The sequence below is a fragment of the Miniopterus schreibersii genome (assembly GCF_964146895.1).
Source record: "Miniopterus schreibersii genome assembly, chromosome: 8".
Classification (NCBI taxonomy): Eukaryota; Metazoa; Chordata; class Mammalia; order Chiroptera; family Miniopteridae; genus Miniopterus; species Miniopterus schreibersii.
The window spans coordinates 76,918,882-76,942,326 of record NC_138109.1 but is presented as its reverse complement, the minus strand read 5'-3'; the positions used below and the strand labels follow the sequence as shown (position 1 = coordinate 76,942,326).

The 23,445-nt window shown below is 40.5% G+C and overlaps 1 protein-coding gene across 1 annotated transcript in view; it reads left to right on the top strand.

Annotated features, from left to right (window-relative positions):
• Positions 1 to 2,428: 2,428 nt before the first annotated feature.
• CDYL (chromodomain Y like) overlaps positions 2,429 to 23,445 on the top strand; it is a 153,986-nt gene continuing 132,969 nt past the window's right edge. Inside the window, exon 1 of the mRNA XM_081145528.1 lies at positions 2,429 to 2,827. Within this exon, the coding sequence (XP_081001654.1) occupies positions 2,804 to 2,827 (24 nt within the window). The 5' untranslated portion in view covers positions 2,429 to 2,803. The remainder of the gene's footprint in view (positions 2,828 to 23,445) is intronic.

Below are 23,445 nucleotides of genomic sequence, written 5' to 3'. Positions count from 1 at the left end.
TTCTACCCTTGTTTCTTTCTCCCTTCCCTTGGTAACAATGGCAGTATTGGAGACTTTAGAGACAATATATTTAACATTACAGCCCATTAAGCACACAGTGGAGCAACTTGTGAATGCTTAAGTTCTGTACTTGTGGTGGCCATGAGAAAAAGATAGTTTATTTTTATATCAGTCTATCATTGTATATAGATTTATATGTGAGATGTGTCTGTCCATTTTAGATTGAGGATTCCTTTTTTTTAGTTATATTTTGTGTGATTTTTAAAACTATCTTCTCCAAGTATTTGAGCACTTTTTTTTTAGTACTGTGCGCTAATTGTTTTGAGACTTGGCAGATAAAGTACTAGTCCTTGCCTTCAAGGAGCTTACAACTTATGTTGATCAATTTGTGTGCTTAGAGAGGCAACAATCAAATGCTGCGAATAATGAAATTAAGTGAGAGGACAGAGGCGCTCGAGTTTGGAGGAGGGAGAGAGAATTGGCTGGGCCTTCAGGGAAAGAGGCGGAACTTGAAAGAGCCTTGACGAAGGAGGTGGGGACTTGCATTTGGTAATGGGAATTGGATGTGTGCGTATTGGGCTTTATTTTGAGCGCTGGAATTCCAATGTATTGAACAAAAACTTATTTTGTATGTAGAGAATGATGCCAGGGCTGGAGAGTCAACTGTGACGAGGTCTGGGAGGCCATAGTCTTGAAGTGGACGTGGGAGAGAAGCGTGGACGAAACAGTTAAAACACTGAGATAGTAGGTGCTGCAGCGAAGCAGCCTGAGCGCTCCAGGAGCCGCTGGCGAGGGACTAACTAATTTTGCCCTGGAAGTCAGAGGCGACTTTTTTGGGGGGGGGGGGCTGTGACGTCAGACCTGGAGTTTAAGGTTGAAAGGGGGCATTCCGAGGCCGAGGGAATTGCAGGCAGAGGCACCGGCCCGAGGAAAGCGGTGGTTCGACTTGAAGGGACTGGAGAGCGGGCGCCGCGTTCGTTCCCGGGCGTGCGGAGGGCGGGGAGCTCAGCGGTCTGCGAAAAGCCTCGTGGTTGTTCCACTGGACTTTGGGGCACAATCGAACGTGCCTTTCGGAAGAAAGCCGGTGGGAGGGGCCCGGTGGCTCGGCGGTCGGCGGGGACTGGAGCTGGGCAGCGCGCCGGGGCCGGGCGGCCGGGGGACGCGCGGGAGGAGCGTGGGACCCGCGGGAGGAGCGTGGGACCCGGCGGCGTCCAGGTGCGGGGGGTGGAGCGCGAGCCGTCTCGGCGGCGCCCCGCGCAGAAGTTCCGCCGCGTGACGCCGGAAACCTTGGCGTCGCCGGCTGTTCGCGAGGGTCGGCCCCGAAGCCCCTTCCTCACTCCGCGCGGGCTGGGAAAGGTCCAGGGCGCCTCCGGCAGGTGTGCGCCGGCGGCCAGCCAGCGCCGTCCCGCTGCCCCGTCCCCTGTGAAGCGCAGGAAGGGCCGGCTCGTCGCTGTTCCGATGAGAGAGCCTGTCTTGTAGTTGTCCACACCGTCCCCCCCAAACACAGCCCCACTGACAGTTTTCCTTCCCTTAGAACCCTGGAGTCCAGATGCCGACCCCTTCTCCCAGCTCCCCTTTGGAGGAGGTGGAAGCGCCGAGAGGAACTGGGAGGCCTGGAGTGGGGGAAGCCGCCGGCAGAGCGGAGGCAGCCGCGCCCTCGCACCGCCCAGCCTGCGCCGGGCTCCCGCCCCCGGCTCCCACCTCCGGCCTGCCGCCGAGCCAGCGCGCGGGGCAACACCGCGGGGCACGTGGTCCGGGCTCCGGGTCTTGGCGGCTGCCGCGGGGGAGGCGGGCACGTGGTGGGCCGGGGGGTGCTCACCTGGCCGAGCCGCCGGTCCCCTCCTGGCTGGCCCGGTCCCCGACGGGCGATCGCGGCGGGCGCACTGAGGCGGTCGGTCGGCGTCTTCCAGGCGGGAAGCTGTGCGATTGTGGTTCGGCCGCTGCCGTCGGGGCAGTGGGCTCCGGACGCGGGCCGGCTCGACCCCACAGACCCCCTGCTCAACTTCGGGCCCGCAGATCCCTGCCCCAGTGGGCACCGGGCCCTGGCACCCAGCGCCCACGTCGGGGCGGGCTTGTGGGCGGTGCCTTGGCTCCATCGGACCTCCGCGAGGGGACTCGGGGAAGTCAGAGCCCCGCCCACCGCCCTCGCGGCACCGCCCACGTCCCGCCAAGACCCCGCCCACCGGCCCCTGGCCACACCCCTTCCTGCCGGCTCGCTCCTCCAGGCCACCCGCCCACCTCAGCCGGGAGCCGGGCCCACTGCTCCCCTCAGGCGCTCCGCCCCGCCGGCTTCCCCCGCCTCTCCGGCGCGGGCGGTCTGAAAACCCGGAGTGCGGCTCCTCCGGCCCAGCGGCCGCACTGAGCATGCTCAGTAGCTGGGGCAGGTTTTTTTTTTTTTTTTGGTCGCAACTAGGAAGATTTTAGCTCTACACCGGAGAGGGGGAGCCACGGAGCCAGCCAGCCTGCCGCGCCGCCGCGAACAGCCTCTGCGCCCGCCCCAGCCCGGCCCGGCCCCGCTCCGCTGCGGGGCGCGATGAGCCCGAGCCCCAGCCGGCCTGCCGGGGAGTGAGCGCGGGGCGCGGAGGGCGCGTTGCGCAGCTGCTCCTGCGCACAACCCCGCGGCGGCCGCCGGCCCGCACTGGCAGTGAGTGTGAGAGGCTCCTCAGGGGCACCCGGCGCCGGGAGCGGGAGCAGGAAGCGCAGGCCACGCAGGGACCCAACTGAAACAAAGTGTTGGCCGCCTGGCGGCGGCGCCTCGCCCCAACCCTGCCCCTCCCGCCTGCCCGCAACTCCACTGCCCACCATGGCTTCCGAGGAGCTGTACGAGGTACCTCCCCTCCCCCTCCCAGACCCTCGGGCCGCCCTCGCTCGCGACCCCGCTCTGCCCCTGCCCGGCCCGGGCAGTGTCCACTCCGACGGCCGGCTCTGCCACCGGTGCCCGCCTTGCTGCCTGCCCCCTCCCCCTCCGCAGCAGTTTGCTGGACGGGAAATGTGTGTGAGGGGAGTCCGAGCCACGCGTCGGGCGTGGGGGGGGCTCCCCGGAGTTGTCAGGCTCCTGGGGGTGGGGGGTCCCGGCCGTGGGGAAGTAGCGCTTGCACGAGCGACTTGCTCAGACTGAGCCCAGAGTGTTCTTGGCGAGGGGGCTGGCCCTGAAGCCCCCGTTAGCGCTTGGCGGGGTCTGTGGGCGGTGCGGGGGTGTTTTTCCTGTCCATTTAATAAAGCGTTTTGGAGAGGGTTTTGCCTCTGGCTTTGGGGGGAGGGAAGCATGAGGAAGAGTGCAACTGTCTCTCGACTCTGCTGCTAGCCAAAGCGATGCAAAATATCGCACCGAAAATGCCAAACGTTGACCACATGCTTTAATTAGGTTAGCATTGTGGCCAGAGTCAGGAAAATTTAAATTTAACGCTGATAACACCATCATTCATTTGCACCTCAGCGTTGAAAGTAAGAAGGGGCACAATCAAAACTCCTAGTTATGGGCGGTGGTTTTGCCGTCTTCAACTTCAAGTTTTGGAGTTATCAGTTTGGATCTTTAGACATATTTTGTATGCTTCGATGTAACTTCTTGACGTATTTCAAAGCGGACTTCCTGGGAGTACAGAAGCTTGGAAGGCTTTCTGTTCTTTTGGATAAATGAGGCTTCTGTTTCATATGTAGTTGTAAATATATCTTCATAAGGGACTTAAAACTTCTGGATACTCTCTGGATTCACCTTTATGATGTGTTTTAGGGACCTGAGTATGTAGGGACTTAAGTAAGCGTCTATAACAAGTAGAGCCCCTTGGCCCTTAGTAAGTACCAGGTCAGCCCCCCGAGGTGTCTTGTCTTGTGGGTATATTATTGCTAATGGCACAGAATGGAGCTCTATTGCCAACCATGATAGCCTTCTAATAACTTTTTGGGTTTTTTTAAAAGCAAGTATTTGCAATAGTTTTTAGGAGGAGGCTGCCTTCTGTAGAATTAATGGTAGATAAGGCTGTTACCTCCTCTTAAATTGTATATGGCCAGTGTACCTTAGCTGGCACTGAAAATGTTCCATTCTGTTCAACCACTTTGTAGAGTAGCAGTGCCCTACTGTATTGAAGATACTATCTTGGATCATTTGGGTATGTAAGGGAGAAAAACACTCCTTGTTCTCAAGAAGCTTCCCTTCTAGGAAGAAAAGTGTTGTGTACAGGGAAGTTCTAGAAGCAGAGGCTAAGATGCAGAAGGTCTTCCAGGCTAAGACGTACAGTTGGGAAAGTACACAATATGAGGATGTGAGGGGTTTTGTTTTCTTCATTAGATTATTCTTTAATAGTTCAGGCTTGAGTATACACTCTTCACTTTTGTGATTATAAATGCACACTTAGCTCATTCCATCAGTGTTTGGGTGAAGGTGGCACCTTATACATTAGTTGTGTCTTATGTGTATAAAAACGATCCTGAAAACAATATTTACTAGTGTATAAAGACTTACATGTAGTTCTTTCTTTGGTGCTGCTGTATATCTTCTACTCACTACTTTGCTGGAAGAATTCATTAATAAATCAAATGTGCAGTTTCTGTTCATTCAGCATGTTTATTGAATGCCTGTCATCGAGGTTTCATGGGGAGAGAGAAGGGTGTGAGAATGGTTTATACCCTCAAAGAACATCTGTTGGGGAAGAAATAAGTACATTGCAAAGGAATGATACACCTGCACAATTGAATTTTTGATCCTGGGTTTTGTTTTAATTTTGAAAAAGAGTTGTAGAAGTATAGTTGAGGTGATATTAAATAATATGGTGGGCAGTATCTTTCAGGGTAAGTTTTGTTAAGTTTTCCTTTACTTGTAGGCAACACTTTGACCCTATTATGATTGAAAGTTGATATTTGAAAGTTCCACATAGTGGTTGAGAGGCTGAATTAGGAGTCAGAGAACATAGTTATTGAATCCCAACCCTGTTGCCGTGGTTAAATTGACCTGGAAGGCTTAGTTTCCTCATCTGTAAAATTGGGATCAATGTTTATCTCCCAGAGCTGTGAAGTTTAACTAAAAACAATATGTAAAGCACTCCCTACATAGTTCCTGTAGTGAAAACTCAGTAAGTGATGGTTATTATTTTAACTGATCTAACATGCCTCCCTGAGGCCTGGTTTTGTTTTCTAAAGATAGAATTGTATATTTTTTAATCAAGGCAGTATTATTTGTGAGGCAGAACTGATATGCAGTCGTAAACGAACACTCCAGGCTGACAAGCTGTTTGACAAGGCTGGGGAGAGCATTAAGGTACTTTAGTAGCCAGTCATGGGACATTAGTTGCCTAGTTTTGTCCAATTTTGCCTAAATCGAAATAGAAATTTCATGTTTGGCCTCAGACTCCCCAATTCTAGAGGAATATATTGAGACAAAAGAGGAAGTTCAAAGTCTTGCTTTTTGAAGTAATGTGGTGTATGGTAAGAGCAGAGATCTGCAGTAGCTGTGTGAACTTGGGCAAGTTAGTTACCTGATTGCTAAGCCTTTGATTTCTCACCTAAAAAGAAATGAGATCTCCAACACTTAGGATGGTGCTTGATATATGGTAATAGTTCCTTAGTAAATGTTTAAATGGTTATTGAAATTATGACTTGTGAATAAAAAGTAAGGGGTCAGAGCCTAGACAAGGTGGGGTGGAACATTAGCCCATCAGCCTTCCAAAATTGGAAGAGCTACTGTTAGTTGAAGGCTTCAGTAGATTTACTACCTGCATCACCAGCAGCTAGGATTAGGGTAGACAGATTTTTGACTGACATGTTAAGAACTTACTAGCTTTCATAAAAAGACAAGCATCCTTTAGATTAGGAGTCCACAAACTTTATATAGAGGGCCTATAGATAGTTAATTTTGTAAACCTTACAGGCCATGCAGTCTTTGTTGTAACTCCTCAGCTCAGCAACTATAAACAATACCTAAATGAATGAGTATTGTGTCCCAATAAAACTGTTTATGGACAGTAAAATTCAAATTTTCATATAATTTTTACATGTCATGAAATAATCTTTTAAAAAATCATTTAAAATGTAAAAACCATTTTTAATCCATGGGTTCTACAAAAACAGGCAGTGGGCTGGATTTAGTTTGCTGACCTCTGCTTTAGATGATCTGCCCTGGAGCTGTGATTTACTCTGGGGTTAGGACATATGGAGGGTAGAGTGTGGAGTGATTGAAGACTTTCTGCTCCAATCCCAGCTCTAGATTTAGAGCCTGAAGTTCTGGGTTGCACTCTTTCCTTTTAATAACATGGAAGAAGCATTCTCCTTATTTGTATATCTTAATTTCTTTTTTCTCAGTGGATGTGGGGTTTTCCCTTGAGAATACTATAATAGCTAATTTGAATTTCAGCAGGATCTCAGTGATCTAGTCTTAGCCTTTAGAGAAAACATCCAACACATGTATGTTTCAGTCAATCAAAAATGGAAGTAAGCTTTTAAGAATGAAATTGTTCCTGGCTTATTTTTTAAAAATGTCTTAAAGTTGATTAGTTTGGAAGAAGAATCAGGAATTGAGGAAAAGGGAAGTCTTTTGAATCTCATAACTCTGGGATACGATTGCTCCTTTCTTCTGTGTACCACAAGGATTTTATGTACGTTGACCAAAAGCACAGTTATAAGTAAAGTCTGCATGTGTAGTTCAAATGGAAGTCACAAAGATCAGGAGACCTTCTATGGATCTTGGTTAAGATAAACCAGTGTCTATTGTGTGTGGTGTAGCTGGCTCTTAAAAGATTGAGATCACAAGGAGAGAGTTATTTGACTTCTAAAGTTGATTGAGGGGCAGTAAAGCCTAATGTGTGTGTATTTTGAAAATGAACACACTATCTTAAATGTGAACTGTTGAGAATTTATTCATTTGCCTAAACAATGGTGTAGAGACATCTCCTGTGTTTTTCCTTTGAATTTGTTTTCAGTTGTTGTGTACTAGAATAAGTCTTTTTCTGTTCTTGCTGTGATATCTAGGAATCATTGAATTTTTTCTTATGCTCTGTAATGATTTTAACTGTTGAATATATTTTCATGGTAGATAGGAAATACTTTATTTGCAGTGTTCTGATTCACAGATTTGAATATCTGAGATGCACAAAGCCAAATGAGTTAAATTTTAGTGAATAAGGAGTAATAGCTTTATATTGTGTGTGTTTGTAGGTATAACAGTGTCATCTAGGGTACTTTTAAAAAATATATATCTTTATTGATTTCAGAGAAAGGAAGGGAGAGGGAGAGAGAAACATTAATGATGAGAAAGAATCATTGATCAGCTGCCTCCTGCATGCCCCCTACTGGGGATTGAGCCTGGAACCCCGGACAGGTGCCCTGACCAGGAATCGAACTTCGATCTCCTGGATCGTAGGTTGATACTCAACCACTGAGCCACGCTTGCCGGGCTGTCTAGGGTACTTTTAAAAAACAGATTCTTTGGTTCAGACCATGAGATTGCAGCTTCTTTCTGGAATGCAGGTAGATTTAGGAGCCTCTGGATTGCAGCAGTCTGTATTTCTTACACTGAGGCTACAAGTTGAGGTTGGGAGGGACTGGGACCTGCCTTTGCAGAAGAGGTGCTTTAGGTGCACCAAACTAGTCCCTTTTGCAGGTCAGGTCCTTTGATCATTCCTGGTTATTGAGTCATTCCAGGAAGGGAGTATTAAAGACACTAGGTAGCCCTGGTCACTGTGGCTCAGTTGGTTGGAGCGTAGTCCTGTATACCAAAAAGTGGTGGGTTCGCTTCCGGTCAGGGCACATACTCAGATTTCAGGTATGATTTCCAGTCTGGGTGTGTGCGGGAGGCAGCTGATCAATGTTTCTCTCTTACATCAATGTTTCTCTTCCTCCCTTCCTCTCTCTCTAAAAAAAAATAAAATAAAAATAAAAATCAATCAATCAATCAATCAATGAAATAAAGCACTAGGTAGTTAATTAAGTGTGTTGCAATTTCTGTTTTCTATCTTCATTGTATGGCATACTTGTCCATCAGATTGTAAGAGTGATGCTTACAGTCTTTAAAACTAGGAATTTGTTTCTGGCCATTATTTCCCACAGTGCAGATATTGCAATAGTTGCATAATTGTTGAATTACATTTTAATGAAAGTGAATTATAGGAATGACTCCATTTTTGCCTCCTTACCTCCAGGTTCCTTCTTCCAGAAACATTACGCCCTGTGCTATTCCTTTTACATTTCATGTGTGCTTTTAATTCTAGGATGGGGAGAACCTATAACTTGACTGTTTCTCACACAGACTTTTCCCACACAGACTTAACTCTCTTCAGCTTTTTAAGCTGGTCAAGGCCTTGGGGATTCTTTTTCTTTGGGAAGTCTAGGAAAGGTCTTTTGTGTTTGTATGAAAATTTGTACAAGTATATATGAGCATTTTTCAAAGAAGCCTGTGACCCAAAATAAGTATTAGAATTATTCTTGACATCTTTGAGCTAGACTTAAGTATGTTGACTTTTTTTGCCAAACTCAGCTCTGCTCCAGTAAAACCGTATTAAAACCTCACCACCCAGCTGGCGTGACTCAGTGGTTGAGCATCAACACTTATGATCCAAGAGATTGTGGTTCGATTCCTGGTCAGGGCACATTCCCAGGTTGTGGATGGATCCCCAGTGGGGGGAGTGCAGGAGGCAGCCCATCAATGACTCATCATTGATGTTTCTATCTCTCTCCCTCTTCCTTCCTCTCTCTGAAACCAATAAAGGTATATTTTAAAAAACACACACACAAATCTCACTGATTGGGTTTGGAAGTTGTATGCTATTATTTCCAGTCTTTAAGTGGCTATTTTTGAAATTGTATATATATATATAAAGTTTGAATTTAATTATTATTTGAGCTCTACTTCTGAAAATAAAAGGCCTTAAAATCCTTTAACTCTGATCCACCATAAACTTACATGTTATTATTTTCCAATACTTATTATTGTCTAAGAAAAAAACCCTCACAAAATAGAACATTATTATTCCATGCAGACAATAATTGTTTAGATTTACCTATATCTTTACCAGTTTGTTTAATCATAAGTCATTACAGAGCTTTCTTCTGGAATGATTTTTTCCCCCCCTTTTTCGAGTATATCCTTTTAGAGATTTCTTTAGTGAAGGGTTATGGTTGGAAAAGTCGCTAGTTTTTTGATTATCTGGAAATATATTTTGCCCTTATTTTTGAAAAATAGAATTAATTCCAAATAAAGCCAGTTAACTGATTATTATTATTATTTTTTAGCATTTTTGAAGATGATATTTCATTATCTGTGGCTTCCCCGTTATTCTTGAAGAGGTTGTTGTCAGTCTAGATTAGTTACTTTGCCAGAGGTCTTGTCTTCTCTGGTTGCTTTTGAGATTCTCACTTTGACTTTGGTGTTCTCTAGTTTTACATTTGTGGACATTGTTATTTTATTAATAAGCTTGGTATGTGTTGTGTTTCTTTTGTGGATTTCTGCCTCATTAGTTCTGTTGCTCTTGTAGAGTCTTCTGGAATTCAAGTGTCATTTATTAGATCTTCTTATTCTATTCTCTATTTCTTACCCTCTCATTTCCATCTCCTTGTTTTTGTCTTGTTTGCATTCTTGGTATTTCCTTGGACCTAACTTCTGGGTTTACTAATGAGCTCTGTCTAATTGTCTATTTAGCTCATCCATTGAATTTTTAATTTCAACAGATACATTTTTACTTTAAATATTCTCCCCACCCGACCCCACCCCATCCTGATCTATGGATTTCTTTCTTCATCTTTGGTGTTTGTCTGCTTTTCTGATTGAATCATTCTTTATGGTTGGATTGGGGGAGTTACTGGGGCACTTGGATATTTTCATTGCTTCCTGAAAGCCCACTAAAGTATTAAGAATTACATTCTATTGAAGATCTAGTTATTTTGTAGTGAGGGTCCCCTTTGGAACATGTTTGCTTTTTTCCCCCCCAGAGTCCAAAGAAACCTTATTGATTTGTAATTTGTGGTGTCTTGAATAGGGCTTGAGAGTTTGAGCCAACACTTGAGATTTACCTGAAGATATTGAAAATGCAAATAAAGTATAAACTAGATTTCAAGGGAACTGTTTATGTAAATGGATATAATAGTTGCAAAACTAATGTCCCTGAAGCAAAATGTTCAATGTCTTTGTTCTGCTTATTTTGGTATACAGGTGGGGCAAAAGTAGATTGTGAATATGTGAAACACAGTTTATCTTGTATTATTATTTATTAATGTATTTTTTCAATATGAACAACTGTAAACCTACTTTTGCCACACCCTATGTAAGTATATCTTCTCTAACTTTGTTAGCCTGTTCAGTTGGTCTGAGCTAGTGAAGCCATAGTAATTGGCTTACTTTGTCCAGACTTATGTAGCCCATTATCCCCCTCCCCCCATACTTTGCTATTTTTCCAATAAGTGGTGGATCCCCTAACTACTTGCCAGCCTCAATGTCAATCCTCATTCAGGACCTCATTAGAGTTCCACTAGCAGGAATCCTCTCCTTCAAATTCTGTATGACTAATTTACTTTTTGTTTTGTACAGTTATTAATTTGCACTGCTTATGCATTATTTTCTGTAGATATTAAATAATATATAGTTTTTCTCCTGGAATGATTGACTGCATGTCTATTTTTTGGTTTATCACAGTGCTGAGGACATGAATGTGGTGAGCAGTCAATAATTGCTGACTTTTAGCTGAAATACAAATATTATAGTGACTGGAGTTACAGTGTTTGGAATTATACCATATATGTGAGAACTGTGCACTTAGCTCTCTTGTTTGACAAAACCCTACATGGTGTCTTGGGGGAAATTATTTCTAAATTTGGTACAGGTAATTTGGAGGAAAACTGTGTTCCTAGAAAGAGTATTTGAAATGTTGGCCACAGTATTTATGTTTAGCTATTGGTGAAAAGTGTGGATAGATGTCTAACAATAGTATTCTCTAGCTGGAGAAGTTAGCCACAATATATTTAGAAAATGTCTTTTTGCCTTATTTCCATTTATAATGGGCTCTGCCATGTGAAGTTTTCAAGAGGTTAGTAGTTCCTTAGCATGTGTTGATGAAGCCCAACAAAGTTGATTGTACATAATGAATATCTTTGGTTAAAATGTACCAATTTTTCATCAGTAATTTACTGTTTAGGATTTCAGGGCATTTGGATACACTAGCATTATTTTAGCATGTAACCAATCTGGAAGCTTCAGGTATTTAGAATATGTGAGAACAAAGAAAAAGTATTTTTGGCCTGTACACTTTGAACAGTTCTGGGTCTCTCATGAAGACTGTTTACCTTTATTATATAGGCATGATATGCTTGGATTTAACTGGCTTCCTTAGTGTGTTAGAAATAGATATTTGGTAAAGGAAGGGGAGCTGCCAAAGGCAGGTGAATAGACATTAACAAGTTTGCTTTTGAGATGAGCTATAGAAGGTAGGTGGTGATTGTACCTCTGGGTCATGGATTGCAGGGGTTCCTGCACTTCATAGAGCATCTGAAGAGCATGTTTATGAAAAGAAAAGGTGCATGTTGGAAAGAGCTATCAAGAATAGTTTTCAAAAAGATTTGGCATGTGCAAAGTTAAATTTATTTTTGTGGTATGCTTTCCAAAGTTTCCACCCAAGTATTTCTAACAGCAGAAGAAAGAGAACAAGTTTCCTAATGGGGAAATAGAGGTGGGAGAGGGAGTTGCAAGCCTGGTCTGTTTTTGAATTCTCATATTATCCTAAAGCCTTTGTGCAGGAAACCATGCACTGCATAGAATATTTTTTTGTTTGCTATTAAATGTTTTAAAAGTACTTATCAGTTAACTCTTCTCCATAAATCTTTGGGGGTCAGGTTGATGCTTCAGGAAGATGAGCCATGAGTTAGTGTCTTCATACAGCGCTTCATCTCCTGCTATATATGTGTACCCTGGTTTAGGAACAGGGACTTACTGTGTTATCTTCCATAATGATGCTAGGTAAAAGAAATATTAACTGACTTGGTGATGTGTAAATGAGAATATTTGAATTGAGTAATCAAAATTTTCTTTTAAATTTTGTTTCAGTAATTGTCTTTAACCATTGAACTTAAAAGTCATCTTATTGCTGTGTTCAAGAGGTGTACTAGATGTTTTTATCTCAAGTCTGATTCTCTACTTAAAAGAGCAATTATGCTGTTCCTTGGAGTGAGTCATGGGAGCATTTATAGGTTCCCTGTTGGCATGGGGCCTGCCAGCTTCAAAGCACCTCCTTGGCCATGTGCTAGGCCAGGGCCCCCTTAGAAAATTTCCTGTCTTTCAGGGCATATTCATTCTTTAGCTCCTTTCTCCCTGTTGATTTTTCTTGTCCTGATGTCCAGCTTTGGTACCTCCAACTTGACTTTGATCCTTCTGCCAGGTCCCCTTTGAGTCGAAGCTTCATTTATCCTGTTTTTTAACTCTTGACCTAGATTCTGTACTTGCTTGTTGCCTTGTTCCAAGCCCCTGGCCTGGGAAGTAGGGGTCTCACTGCCCACTTTTGCTTACCTTGCTTTTTATCTGTGCAATCCAGAGGAAATCCTCTACTCTCCTATACTTCAGATACCTGAGGTGGAGTTTAGGCAACTCTCTGTCAGCACAACAGGTCTTTCAGTCTTAGTCCTCTAACTTCCCTCTTGTATACAAATGAGCTTTTGAGTTTAAAACCAGGTAAATGGTTATTTTGTTATTTTTAAGGATAGAGGTGTGTGTGTGTGTGTGTGTGAGAGAGAGAGGGAGAGAGAGAGAGAGACACGGAGGGGGGAAGAGAGGAAGAATCTAGAATACAATTTGTAGTGCTCTTCCTTCGGAGTATACATATGAGTAAAATTTCCTACAGAACTATTTTCTGCACCATCATCAGCCAGCACCACTGGCTTCAGCTCGTAAATGAGTTTTTTGAGAATGTCTTGATTAAGTTGATAGATGCCTATCTGAAAGTGTATTCCTAGGGGAAACAATCCTTTCTAAAGTAGCTCGTGCTTAAAAATGAGGTTGCAATGATTATGTAGAATTAGTTTAAAAGACTGGAAACGAGATGTGTGTACACCTTGGCAGAAGGAAGTTAAGTGTTAAGACCAGACCCAAGAACCTGATCAAAACCAGCAGAAAAAAGATTGTAGTTATGAGGGGGCAGCCTTACAGCAATGCCCCACTCCCACTTTGTCAAGGAGCAGCCTGGGACAGAAAAAGACCAAAGCCTTGTGGGTGGGGGTTGCGGTGGGGGAAGGATTGTCTCTCTTATAGGCATAATCCACTAAAAGGAAACTGAAAAACTTAGGGTCTTTGTCTTGGCTGAATTCTATTGCCTTGGAGTTTGAGGAACTATTTTAAAAGCTTTTTCTGTAGTGGAATTAATGGTGCAGAACTCTTGTTTCCCCTCTGGGTAGGCAGATTGGAGTGCCACTCTATATTCCTGAGTCCCCGACTTTGCTGGGTGATTGGGGTGGGAACTAAAAGTAAGGTGGAAATTCCCGTCCTCCCCGTGCTTTACCAGCATCTTCACCACTCAAAAGTGTGACCTGAGTTTCTTTGGAATCATTTGCTGACTAACAGGGAGCACCAACCTGTTGCAACCGCCGCTGACTTTATCTGCTCTGCTGCCCCCGGTGAGCCATAGAATCCTTAGGTCTAAATTCAACTTTCAAACTGAACTAAGCTAGTCTTGTGTTTGTCCCTTCCCCTCCCTTTTTCCTTTTGTCCTTAGAAAATGGATTTCTCCCTTCTGTACGCCATTATCCGTTTAGGACATGTCACCCGGCCAGGTTTTTGCTTGTGTATTATTTGTAAGATATCAATAATGATACAAAGGAGCAACAAACATATAGAAAGATTTACTTTTCTCCCTCATTTATTTTGCAAGAAGCTATTTAGTAAACATCCTTATGATTTATGTGTTTGTTAAAAGTGGTATTTGAAAGATTTCTTTAAAAGAGTTTATAAATAATACTGATGAAACCTTTTAAAAATGAAGATTGCTTAAATTAAAATCTTATAAATTTTATTTGTTTTTTACTTTTTTATTTTTTAATCCTCATTTGAGGATATTTTTTCCATTGCTTTTCAGAGAGAGTGGAAGTAGGAGGGAGAGAGACAGAGACCGAGACAGACAGAAACACGGATGTGTCGATCGGCTGCCGCCCGGCGCCGGGACTGGGTGGAGCCCGCAGCTGAGGCTCGCGCCCCTGGCGGGAATCAAACCGGGGCCTTTTAGCTCGCGGCCGACGCTCTAACCAGCGAGCAAACCGGCTAGGGTTTATAAATAAATTTTAATGTGACTTAATACTATGTTTAATATGTAGGCGACCATTTTTCTTTTGCTTTTTTGTATTGATTTGTTGGAGTTCTTTGTAACGGATGCTGACTTTTTTATAGCTTGTATGTTCTATGGCTTGCAAATATCTTCTCATCTGTGGTATATCTACTTTCTTTTCTTTTTTTTTTTTTGAATTAGCCATATCCATAGAGCGTGCTAGTGAGCAACAATTCGTGTGGTCTTTAGCTGGGTCCACAGCCAGTGTATCTAGCTTCACCAGCGTACGTGTACGCGGGTCACGCGGGCCACGCAGGTCACGCAGGTCACGCAGGTCACGCAGCCCGCGCAACTCACGTAGCCGCGCACCGACGTAGATCTCGTCCCCAGTCTCGCGGTCGTACACTGCCTTGGTAGCGATCTTGACACCAGGTACTTCCGCGATCTCGGTGACTTTTCACTTTCTGCTTCGGCTCCATTTTGGCTTCTCAGCTACAGATCCTGTACTGGTGACTTCTGTCTTCATTCTTATTTAAAAATTTTAAAATCTCTAATTTAAAAATTTTTAAGTTCACCCTTGAACAATAAGGGGTTTTGAACTTTGCAGGTTCACTTTATTCCCCCCCCCCCCCCCCCCCCGATAAATACAATAGGGCCTTCGGATTCCTGGGTTTTGCATCTGTGGGTTCATCCAGCCGGGTATGGAAGAGTAGTTTTGCATTTCCCAACTGGGGATCGAAACTACTGCTTTCAGTCCAGTACTGTTTTCGACTCCTTGTTGGTTGAATCCATGGGTACGAATGTCTGACTGTGTAGTTAAGTTTTGTGGATTTTCGGGGGGGGGGGGCTCCCTTAACTTAAGAATTGTTCAAGGGTCAACTGTGGTTACATATTTCATCTGCCATATTGACCAGATTTTACGTTTTAATGCAGTCAAATTTATCTTCCTCATTTTGTTTCTTGTTTAGGGAATCTTTTCCACTCCAAGATCATTGTCTTTAAAAATCTAAAAGTTTTGCTTCTTACATTGTGAACTTTAATCTACTACAGTTTGTTTTTTAAAAACTTGCCCTATCAAATATCTTTATCTGGAAGTTTTCTTAGTTTTTTTGGTGGTGTATTCTCCCAATAGCACATTGGAATAAGCTTGTTTTACACTAGAAACCATGGCACTGGAGATACAGCAGTGCACCTAAGAGATAAAAGGTGCTCATTTTCTAGTGGTGGCAGCAGGCACATTAGGATATAGCTAGTAGTAGGATGAGGTTTGTGTTATTTTTTAATGTAAATTGTCGGAGAAAGCCTGATAAGGTGACATTTGGAACTTGAAAGCAAAGGAATGCCTCCTGAGGTTGGCTCTTGGCGAGTTTGAGCAGAAGCAAGGAGGCCAGTGTGTCAGGGCGTGGAGGAAGAGAATGGCAGAGAATAATATCAGTAGGGTCCGTGGCCATGTAGGCCCTTTGTATATGTTCTAAATACTTTGAATTTTATTTTTAGTAAGATAGGAAGCCATTGGGTAAATAATGTAATCAGATTAATTTTTTTAATTTTATAAAGTTATACTGAATGTTACTTGGAAAATAAATGGTAGAGGGACCAGGAAGGAAATGGGGAAACTGGGAGGCTGGCAAAAGATGATGGTAGTTTGAAACCTGGATGGCAGTGTTGATAGAGGTAGTGAGTAGTGATTGCATTTACAGTATATATTAAAGGTAGAGCTGAGCAGAATTTACTCATGGATTGGATATTGGATGTGAGGGAATAAAGAACCCAGGGTTTTTAGGGTTGCGTAACTGGAAAAATTGATTTGCCGTTTATTTAGCCAGGTGTTACTGCTTAGAAGGCAGCTTTGGTTTTATTATGGGGACGTCTGGTGGGTGGATAAATAGGGGTTGGATTATAGGCACGTTAAGCTTGAGATGACTTTTAGACATCTTGGTGGAGGTGTTGAGCAGCAACAGGCTATACGTTTAGAATTTAGGTATATGCTTAGGCCAGAGATAATTTGGGGAGATATCAGTGTAATAACGCGGTTTTTAAAGCCATGAGAAAATTGTATCCTCTGGGAGTAAGTTTTAGGGAGAGAAATAATGTAAAGATTGAATCTTAGGAGCACTTTTAGAGCTTGGGGGAGATAAAGACACAGTCAAGGAGACTGAGAAGAGTTGTGAACAGGAAAGTATGACAAACAAGATGGTGCCCTGGAAGCCAGGTGAAGAAATTTTCAAGGAGGAGGAATGATCCACTCTGTTCTGGGCTGTTGCTGAGGACTGAGGACTAAGAATTGATTTCAATTTGGCAGTACAAAGGCCACTTGGCAACAGCTGTTTTGGTGGAGTTCTGGGGACTAGTGCCTGGTACAGGCTCATGAGAGAATGGGAAAAGAACTGGAGGTGATAATTATAGGCAACTGTCAAGACCGGTGCTGTGAAATGGGAACCAAGAGGGTGAGGTAGGCTCCAGAGTTTGCTTTAAGGTAGGAGAAATTACTGTATGTTATGTGATGATGGGAAAGAACTATTAGAAGGGGAAATTAATGAATCAGGAGAGGGAGGAAGGGCAGTAGCTGGAATGATTTACTCAAGTTAAGTTGACAAGAGGGAATTGGATCTAAGGTCTCTCCCTCTCCCACCTTTAGGTTCTTCAGTAATGTCTTGTTATGAACTTTGGAAGTTTTTTGCAACCTGTCTTAGATTTATTTCTAGACACTATAGTTTTTGGTTGCTCTTGTTAATGGAATCTCTAAAGTTATATTTTCTAATCGGTTAACACAACTTTGTTGAACTACTTATTTGAAAATTTGTAGATTCTCTCTTTTTTAAAAATATATATATGTCTATTGATTTGGGAGAGAGATGGAAACATCAGTGATGAGAGAGAGTCATTGATTGGCTGCCTCCTGCAAGTTGAGCCCGTAACCTGGGCATGTGCCCTGACCGGGAATCGAACCTCGATCTCCTGGATCCTAGGCTGATGCTTAGCCGCTGAGCCGTGCCCAGCCCGGCTGTAGATTCTTTTAGTTTATATGTAGACAATCATATCTTGTGCAAATAGGGATAATTATATATTTTTTCTCCAACTCATACCTGTTATTTCTTTTCCTTTTATTACATTGGCTGGGAACATCCAGTAAAATGTTGAATATTAGTTATAATAACTATTTCTAATTCTAAAAGTTCCATAAAATCTTACTATTAAGTAAAAGTTAGAGATATTTGCTATATACCTTAAAAAATGTGTGTAAAGTTCTCTTTTACTTCTGGCTTGTGAGGAGTTTAAATCGTGAGACATTCAGTTGTACTGAATGTGTTACCTGCTTTTCTTTTAATTTTTAAATTTATATTTTCTGATGTTGAGCCCTCCTTGCATTTCTGGGATAAATTGAGCTTAGTCACAGTGTAATTTATGTATTCTTCAGTTCTTCTAGTGATCAGTGTTATAATAGTCATTTGAAGGAGAAGTAACTAACAGTATTTATTCCTAGTCTTAATTTGCCAAATTTTTGGATTTTCTTTTTTTTTTGAAGATTTTGTTTTACTTGCCTATTTAATCATCTGAACCTCTGTTGCCTCTTAAGCTAAGAGAGGAGCTATTTGCTTATCCATTAAAAAGTTAGTTCTTGTTGATTTACTAGTGCTATTTTTTAAGTCAGCAGTGGCCTAAAGTTTTTTATATTAGAATATTCTTAGGATATTTAAAAATCTATACTGGATCTATGATTATGTACCTTTAATATATCTCATGCTTTATGTACCTATTTTCCTGCAGATATTTTATGCTTTATGTACCTATTTTCCTGCAGATATTTTCTCTTATTTGATACTTTTAAAGAATCCATTTTTTAATATTTGATTCTATTGTATCTTTGTCTTCTACTTTCGTATTGCTGGCTCTTTAGTTCCTCTGCCTTCTTTAGGTTATCTAGTTCTTTTCCTAGCTTACTGAGTTGAACACTTAGCTTATTTTGTTCTTTAATGACGGCTGTAAAATTGCCCTGTAAGTACAGCTTTACCCACATCTTACACGTTAATTTTTTCAATCTTAAGAAGCTTTAGATTTTTCTTTTTGTGTATTTAAAACACATTTACTTGTTTTTTATTAGGATATATATATTCATATGTTTTAAAAGCAAAAAGTATTAAAAATTACGGCCACAAGGATTTTGTTTGTTTTTGAATACTTAAATTTAAATATTTTTAAGATGAAAATCTTTTCTTCACTATTTATTTTGTAATTAAATTGCATCATGGTCAGAGAATGGTTTTTGTGAATTCTTGACATTCATGGAGATTTCCTTTTGCAATCTTGTAAAATATTTTATTTTGGGATTAGAGTTCAATTTGTTCAGTTCAGGATTCTGATGTATGTGTATATATCAAACCTTAGGTATTTATCAAATATGCTATGCCCTTCAGTATGTAGTACCCCTCTATTACTGATTTTTATTTCCTTAAAATTTGTTCTTATGTACATACGGCAATACTAACTTGTTTTGGGTAGTATTTGCTAGTCATATCTTTTTTCTCTAAATTTAAAAAAGTTTTTGGTTTTGTTTAGAAGTGTCTGTTGCAAGCAGCTATAGCAAAATTTAAAAATGTTAATGTGATGTTTTTTATAAACTTAATATATTTGTTATGATTTTAGACTTGCTAATGTTTGTTGTTTATCGTCCTTCTTTGCTTATTTTTTCCTTTTCAGCTATCTATTGGTTTGAGAGGTTTTCCTTTGTGGATTGGCTGTTTATTCTTTGCTAGTCTGAAGATACAGATTCTTTGACTTTGTGGTTGCCATTAATTTCTTTAAATTCTGCTGAACTGTTACTGTGAATAATCAAATTATTCAGTAATTCTCTTTTGAAATATGACATGGGTGTCAGCATTCTTTACCTTCTGGATATACCTTCTCCCCCATTTTATCTTCAGTGAGAATTTTAAAATTCTTTTCAATGCCCCAAAAAGGGGGATATATATTTAATAGTTAACTAAGTTATATTAATTTTCCTTGAGGACATTAGCAAGGACATAGCTCCTGGTTAATTGTTCATTGAAATCTCCAACCTTACTGCCACTAGATTAAGATTGTTGTCTATTATTCGTTTATTTTTTTAAATAAGCCAACAATTAAAAAAAACACACAACACAGGTTGTTGCCCTGGCTGGTGTGGCTCAGTTAGTTGGAGCGTTGTCCCATACACCAGAAGGTTGCGGGTTCAATTTCCGGTCAGGGCACATAACCAGGCTGTGGGTTTGGTCTCAAGTCGGGGCACGTAGGGAAGGCCAACACATCAGTGTTTCTCTCTCTCCCTCTCTAAAATCAATTAGCATATCCTCAGGTGAGGATTTTTAAAAAAGCATACAGTTCAGTGGTTTTTGATATATTTACAAAGTTGTACAAGTATTACCACTATCTAATTTTAGAACATTTTGTCACCTCAGAAAGAAACTCCTTACCCATTAGCTATCAATCCCCATCCCTCCTCCTGCACCCCTGACAACCACAAATCTGTCTGTCTCTATGAATTAGCCTATACTAGGTATTTCATATATATGAGATCATATAGTATGTGGTCTTCTGTGTCTGATTTCTTTTATAATATGGTAATAACTTAGGATAATGTTTTCAGTGATCATCCCTGTTTTTAGAGATATCAGTATGTCATTTATCATTTCTTTTTATGGCTGAATAATACTACATTTTGTGGCTTTACCACATTTTGATTATTCATTCATAAGTTGATGGATATTTGAGTTATTTCTGCAGAAGTTTTTTTTTTTGTGGACATATACTTTCAATTCTCTTGAGTATATATCTAGGAATAGACTGTATTACATCTTTTAATTTATTAGTAAGGATTTGGGATAGTAAATTCTTGGCATTTGTATGTCTAAAGACAATCTTACTAGATATGTAATGGCTTTAGCTGAGTATAACTTTTATTGGTTGACAAATTTTATTAGCTTTGTAGCTGATGAAAAATCTCCCCTTCTTTATAGGTAATCTGAGTTTCTGGTAGTTTCATTTCTTACTCCTGATAGTTCTGTGATTTTTATTACAGTAGGTCTGAGAGGAGATATGATATACTTTTGGTCTGAGTATGAATGATATGAGGATATTTGGTCCTTAGCATATGTTAATGCCTTGAGGAATTGTTGCTTCTATGTTTATAAGATATATGGGTCTGTAATTTTCTCTCCTTGTTTCATGGTCTCATCAAAGGAGTTAGGAAGCATTCTTTCTACCTATTTTCTGAAATTGGTTGTGTTAATTTCTGAAATTGGTTTTGATTCTTCCATGAATATTTACTAAAGTTTTATCATTGAAACCATCTGGTACTGATTGTGTGTATGGGGGGGGGGGGTTAAGAGTGATTATGAACTCATTCTTTTTGCTATAAAGCTATTCAGGCTTTATATTTCTTCTAGAACTCTGGTGGTGTGTCTTTAAAGGAATTTACTTTACCTAAAGTATTGAATTTAACGGCAGATTATTATTATTCATCTTCCACTTTTGGTTTAATTTCTTTTAGTTTAATAAGGGGAAGTTTAGGTCACTGGTTTAAGACTTTTCTTGTTTTCTAATGTAAATATTTAATGCTATAAATTTTCTTTCAAGCCCTGCTTTAGTGTATCCTGAGAAGTTTGATACACTAAACTTCTAATTTTAATATAGTTCAAAATATTTTCTATTTACCTTGTGGCTTTTTTTTTTTTAATCTGTAGGTTGTTTAATTTTCAGGTATATGAAGTTTTACTAGATGTTTTAGTTTCGATTTTTAAAAAAATTCCATTGTAATCAGAGAACACTTTCTGTAAGATTTTAGGTTTTTTGACTCTGTTTAGACTTTGATGGTCCAATATATGCTCTATGTTGGTGAATGTTTATGTGCACTTAAAAAGGTTATACAATTTTTTAGATGGGTAGTGTTTCACAAGGAATGGCTTAATTAAGGTTGATATTGTTAATTAAATCTTATATCTTTACTCTTTTTTCACCCAGTTTTATCAGTTACTGAGAGAGATGCTAGAATCTCCAACTATGAAAGTGCATTTGTCTATTTCTGCCTTCTGTTCTTCTTTCATATATTTTGATGATGTCATTAGATGCAACTATACAGGGTATCCCAAAGAAATGTATATATATATACACTTTAACAGCTCGATTGCTGTTTCTTTCTTTTCAGCCAGACTAAGCTCTGAACAAAGGAAATTCATCCTAAAATGATACTAGAAGTTTGAAAACACAGTTGTAGTACAAACTGCCTTTATAATTATTCAAAGTGTGTATACATTTTGGGGGGCACACTTTAACAGCTGATAACTCACTTAATTTTCATTCCTTGTCAGGTTTAACTGATTTGAAATAATGGGTGAAGCCAGACTAAGCTTTGAACAAATAAAATTTATCCACTAGACTTTTTTATGGAAATACATAAAAGATAAGGTTTATGGTACAAAACTGGCAACAGTTGACAAATTGAGGGCGCACAAATACTGAAGAAAATGATTCCTGATGCTTGTGATTCCATTGCTTTGCGTTATCAGCAGTGCCTAGACCAGAACGGTCATCAGTTTGAAAACAGTTGTTGACGGAAAAATTACTCATTTCTGTATATTCTTTTAAATTTTGGAAATAAACTGTATGTTAATAAACACTGACTTTATGATCATTCAAAGTGTGTATACATTTTTTGGGACACCTTATATATGCATATATAACTTATTCTGTTGAATTTTAAAAATTATCATGAAATGTCCCATTTTGTCTGTAGTAATGCTCCTTGAAGTCTACTTTGTTTTATATTAATATATCCTTTCCAGCCTTGGTATATATCTATTTAGCCTTTTAGTTTGTTCTGGCTTTCTTTTTAAAGTGCTTCCTTTGAAACTAGGATATAGTTGGTTCTTGCTTTTGGGGGAAAAAAATCCAGTTTGACCAATTCATGAAGCACATTGAGCTTTTGGGGATTTAAAAAAAATTAAATTTACTGGGGTTACATTGCTTAAAAACGTAAATATCAGGTATACAACTTTAGAATATGGTATTTATATATATATTATGCTGTGTGCTCATTATCAGAAGACTAGTTTCCTCTTGTTACCTTGTATTTGACCCCCTTGACCCTTTTCATTTTACTCCCACCTCCTTCCCCTCTGGTAACCACCTTTATGTTGTATTTATGAGTTCGATGTTTTGTTTGTTGCTTTTTATTTTATATCCCACATATGAGTGAAATTATATGGCTCTTGTCTTTTTCTATCTGACTTATTTCACTTAATACTGTCTAGATCCTTCCATGTTGTCACAGATGACAATATTACACCTTTTTTATGGCTGAGTAGTGTTCCATTGTATATATGTATCACATCTTTATCCAGTCATCCATCAAAGGACACTTAAATTTTTCCACATGTTGGTATTGTGAATAATGCTGCAGTGACCATAGAGTTACAGATATCTTTATGAATAAGTGTTTTTAAAGTTTTCAGATACTGTGAATACCAAGAAGAGGGATTGCTCTGCCATAAGGTTTTCTATTCTTAAGTTTTTGAGGAACTTCCATACTGTTTTCCATAGTAGCTGCACCAGTTTACTTTCCTACCAGTAGTGCTTGAAGGTTTACTTTCTCCACATCCTCTCGATTTATTTCATGTCTTATTGATAATAGCCATTCTAACAGGTGGGAGGTGGTATCTCATTATTTTGATTTGTATTTCCATTAAAGCTAGTGTTGAACATTTTTTCATGTATTTGTTGGCCATCTGTATGTGTTCCTTCGAAAGTGTCTATTGAGGTTCTTCTGCCCATTTATTAAGTGGATTGTTATTTTTTTGTTGTGTTAGTTCTGAGGTGTTTGCAAATATCTTCTAATCAGTTGGTTGCCTTTTTGTTTTGTTGATGGTTTCTTTTGCTGTGCACAAGCTTTTTATTTTGATATAGTTCCATTTATTGATTTTTGCTTTTCCCTTGTCTTTGGGGTCAAGTTAACAAAAAAACTCTCTTGAGACCAAGGTTCATGTTTTTAGTGCCTGTGTTTTGTTTTGTGTATTTTATTGCGTCAGGTCTTATATTAAAATCTTTAATTTTTTTGAGCTAATTTTTGTGTGTAGTGTCAAATAAAAGTCTAGTTTCATTCTTTTGCCTGTGGCTTTCCAGCTTTCCCAACACTATTTATTGAAGAAGCTTTTTTCCCTCTGTTGTATGTTTTTGGCTCCTCCTCGAAAATTAG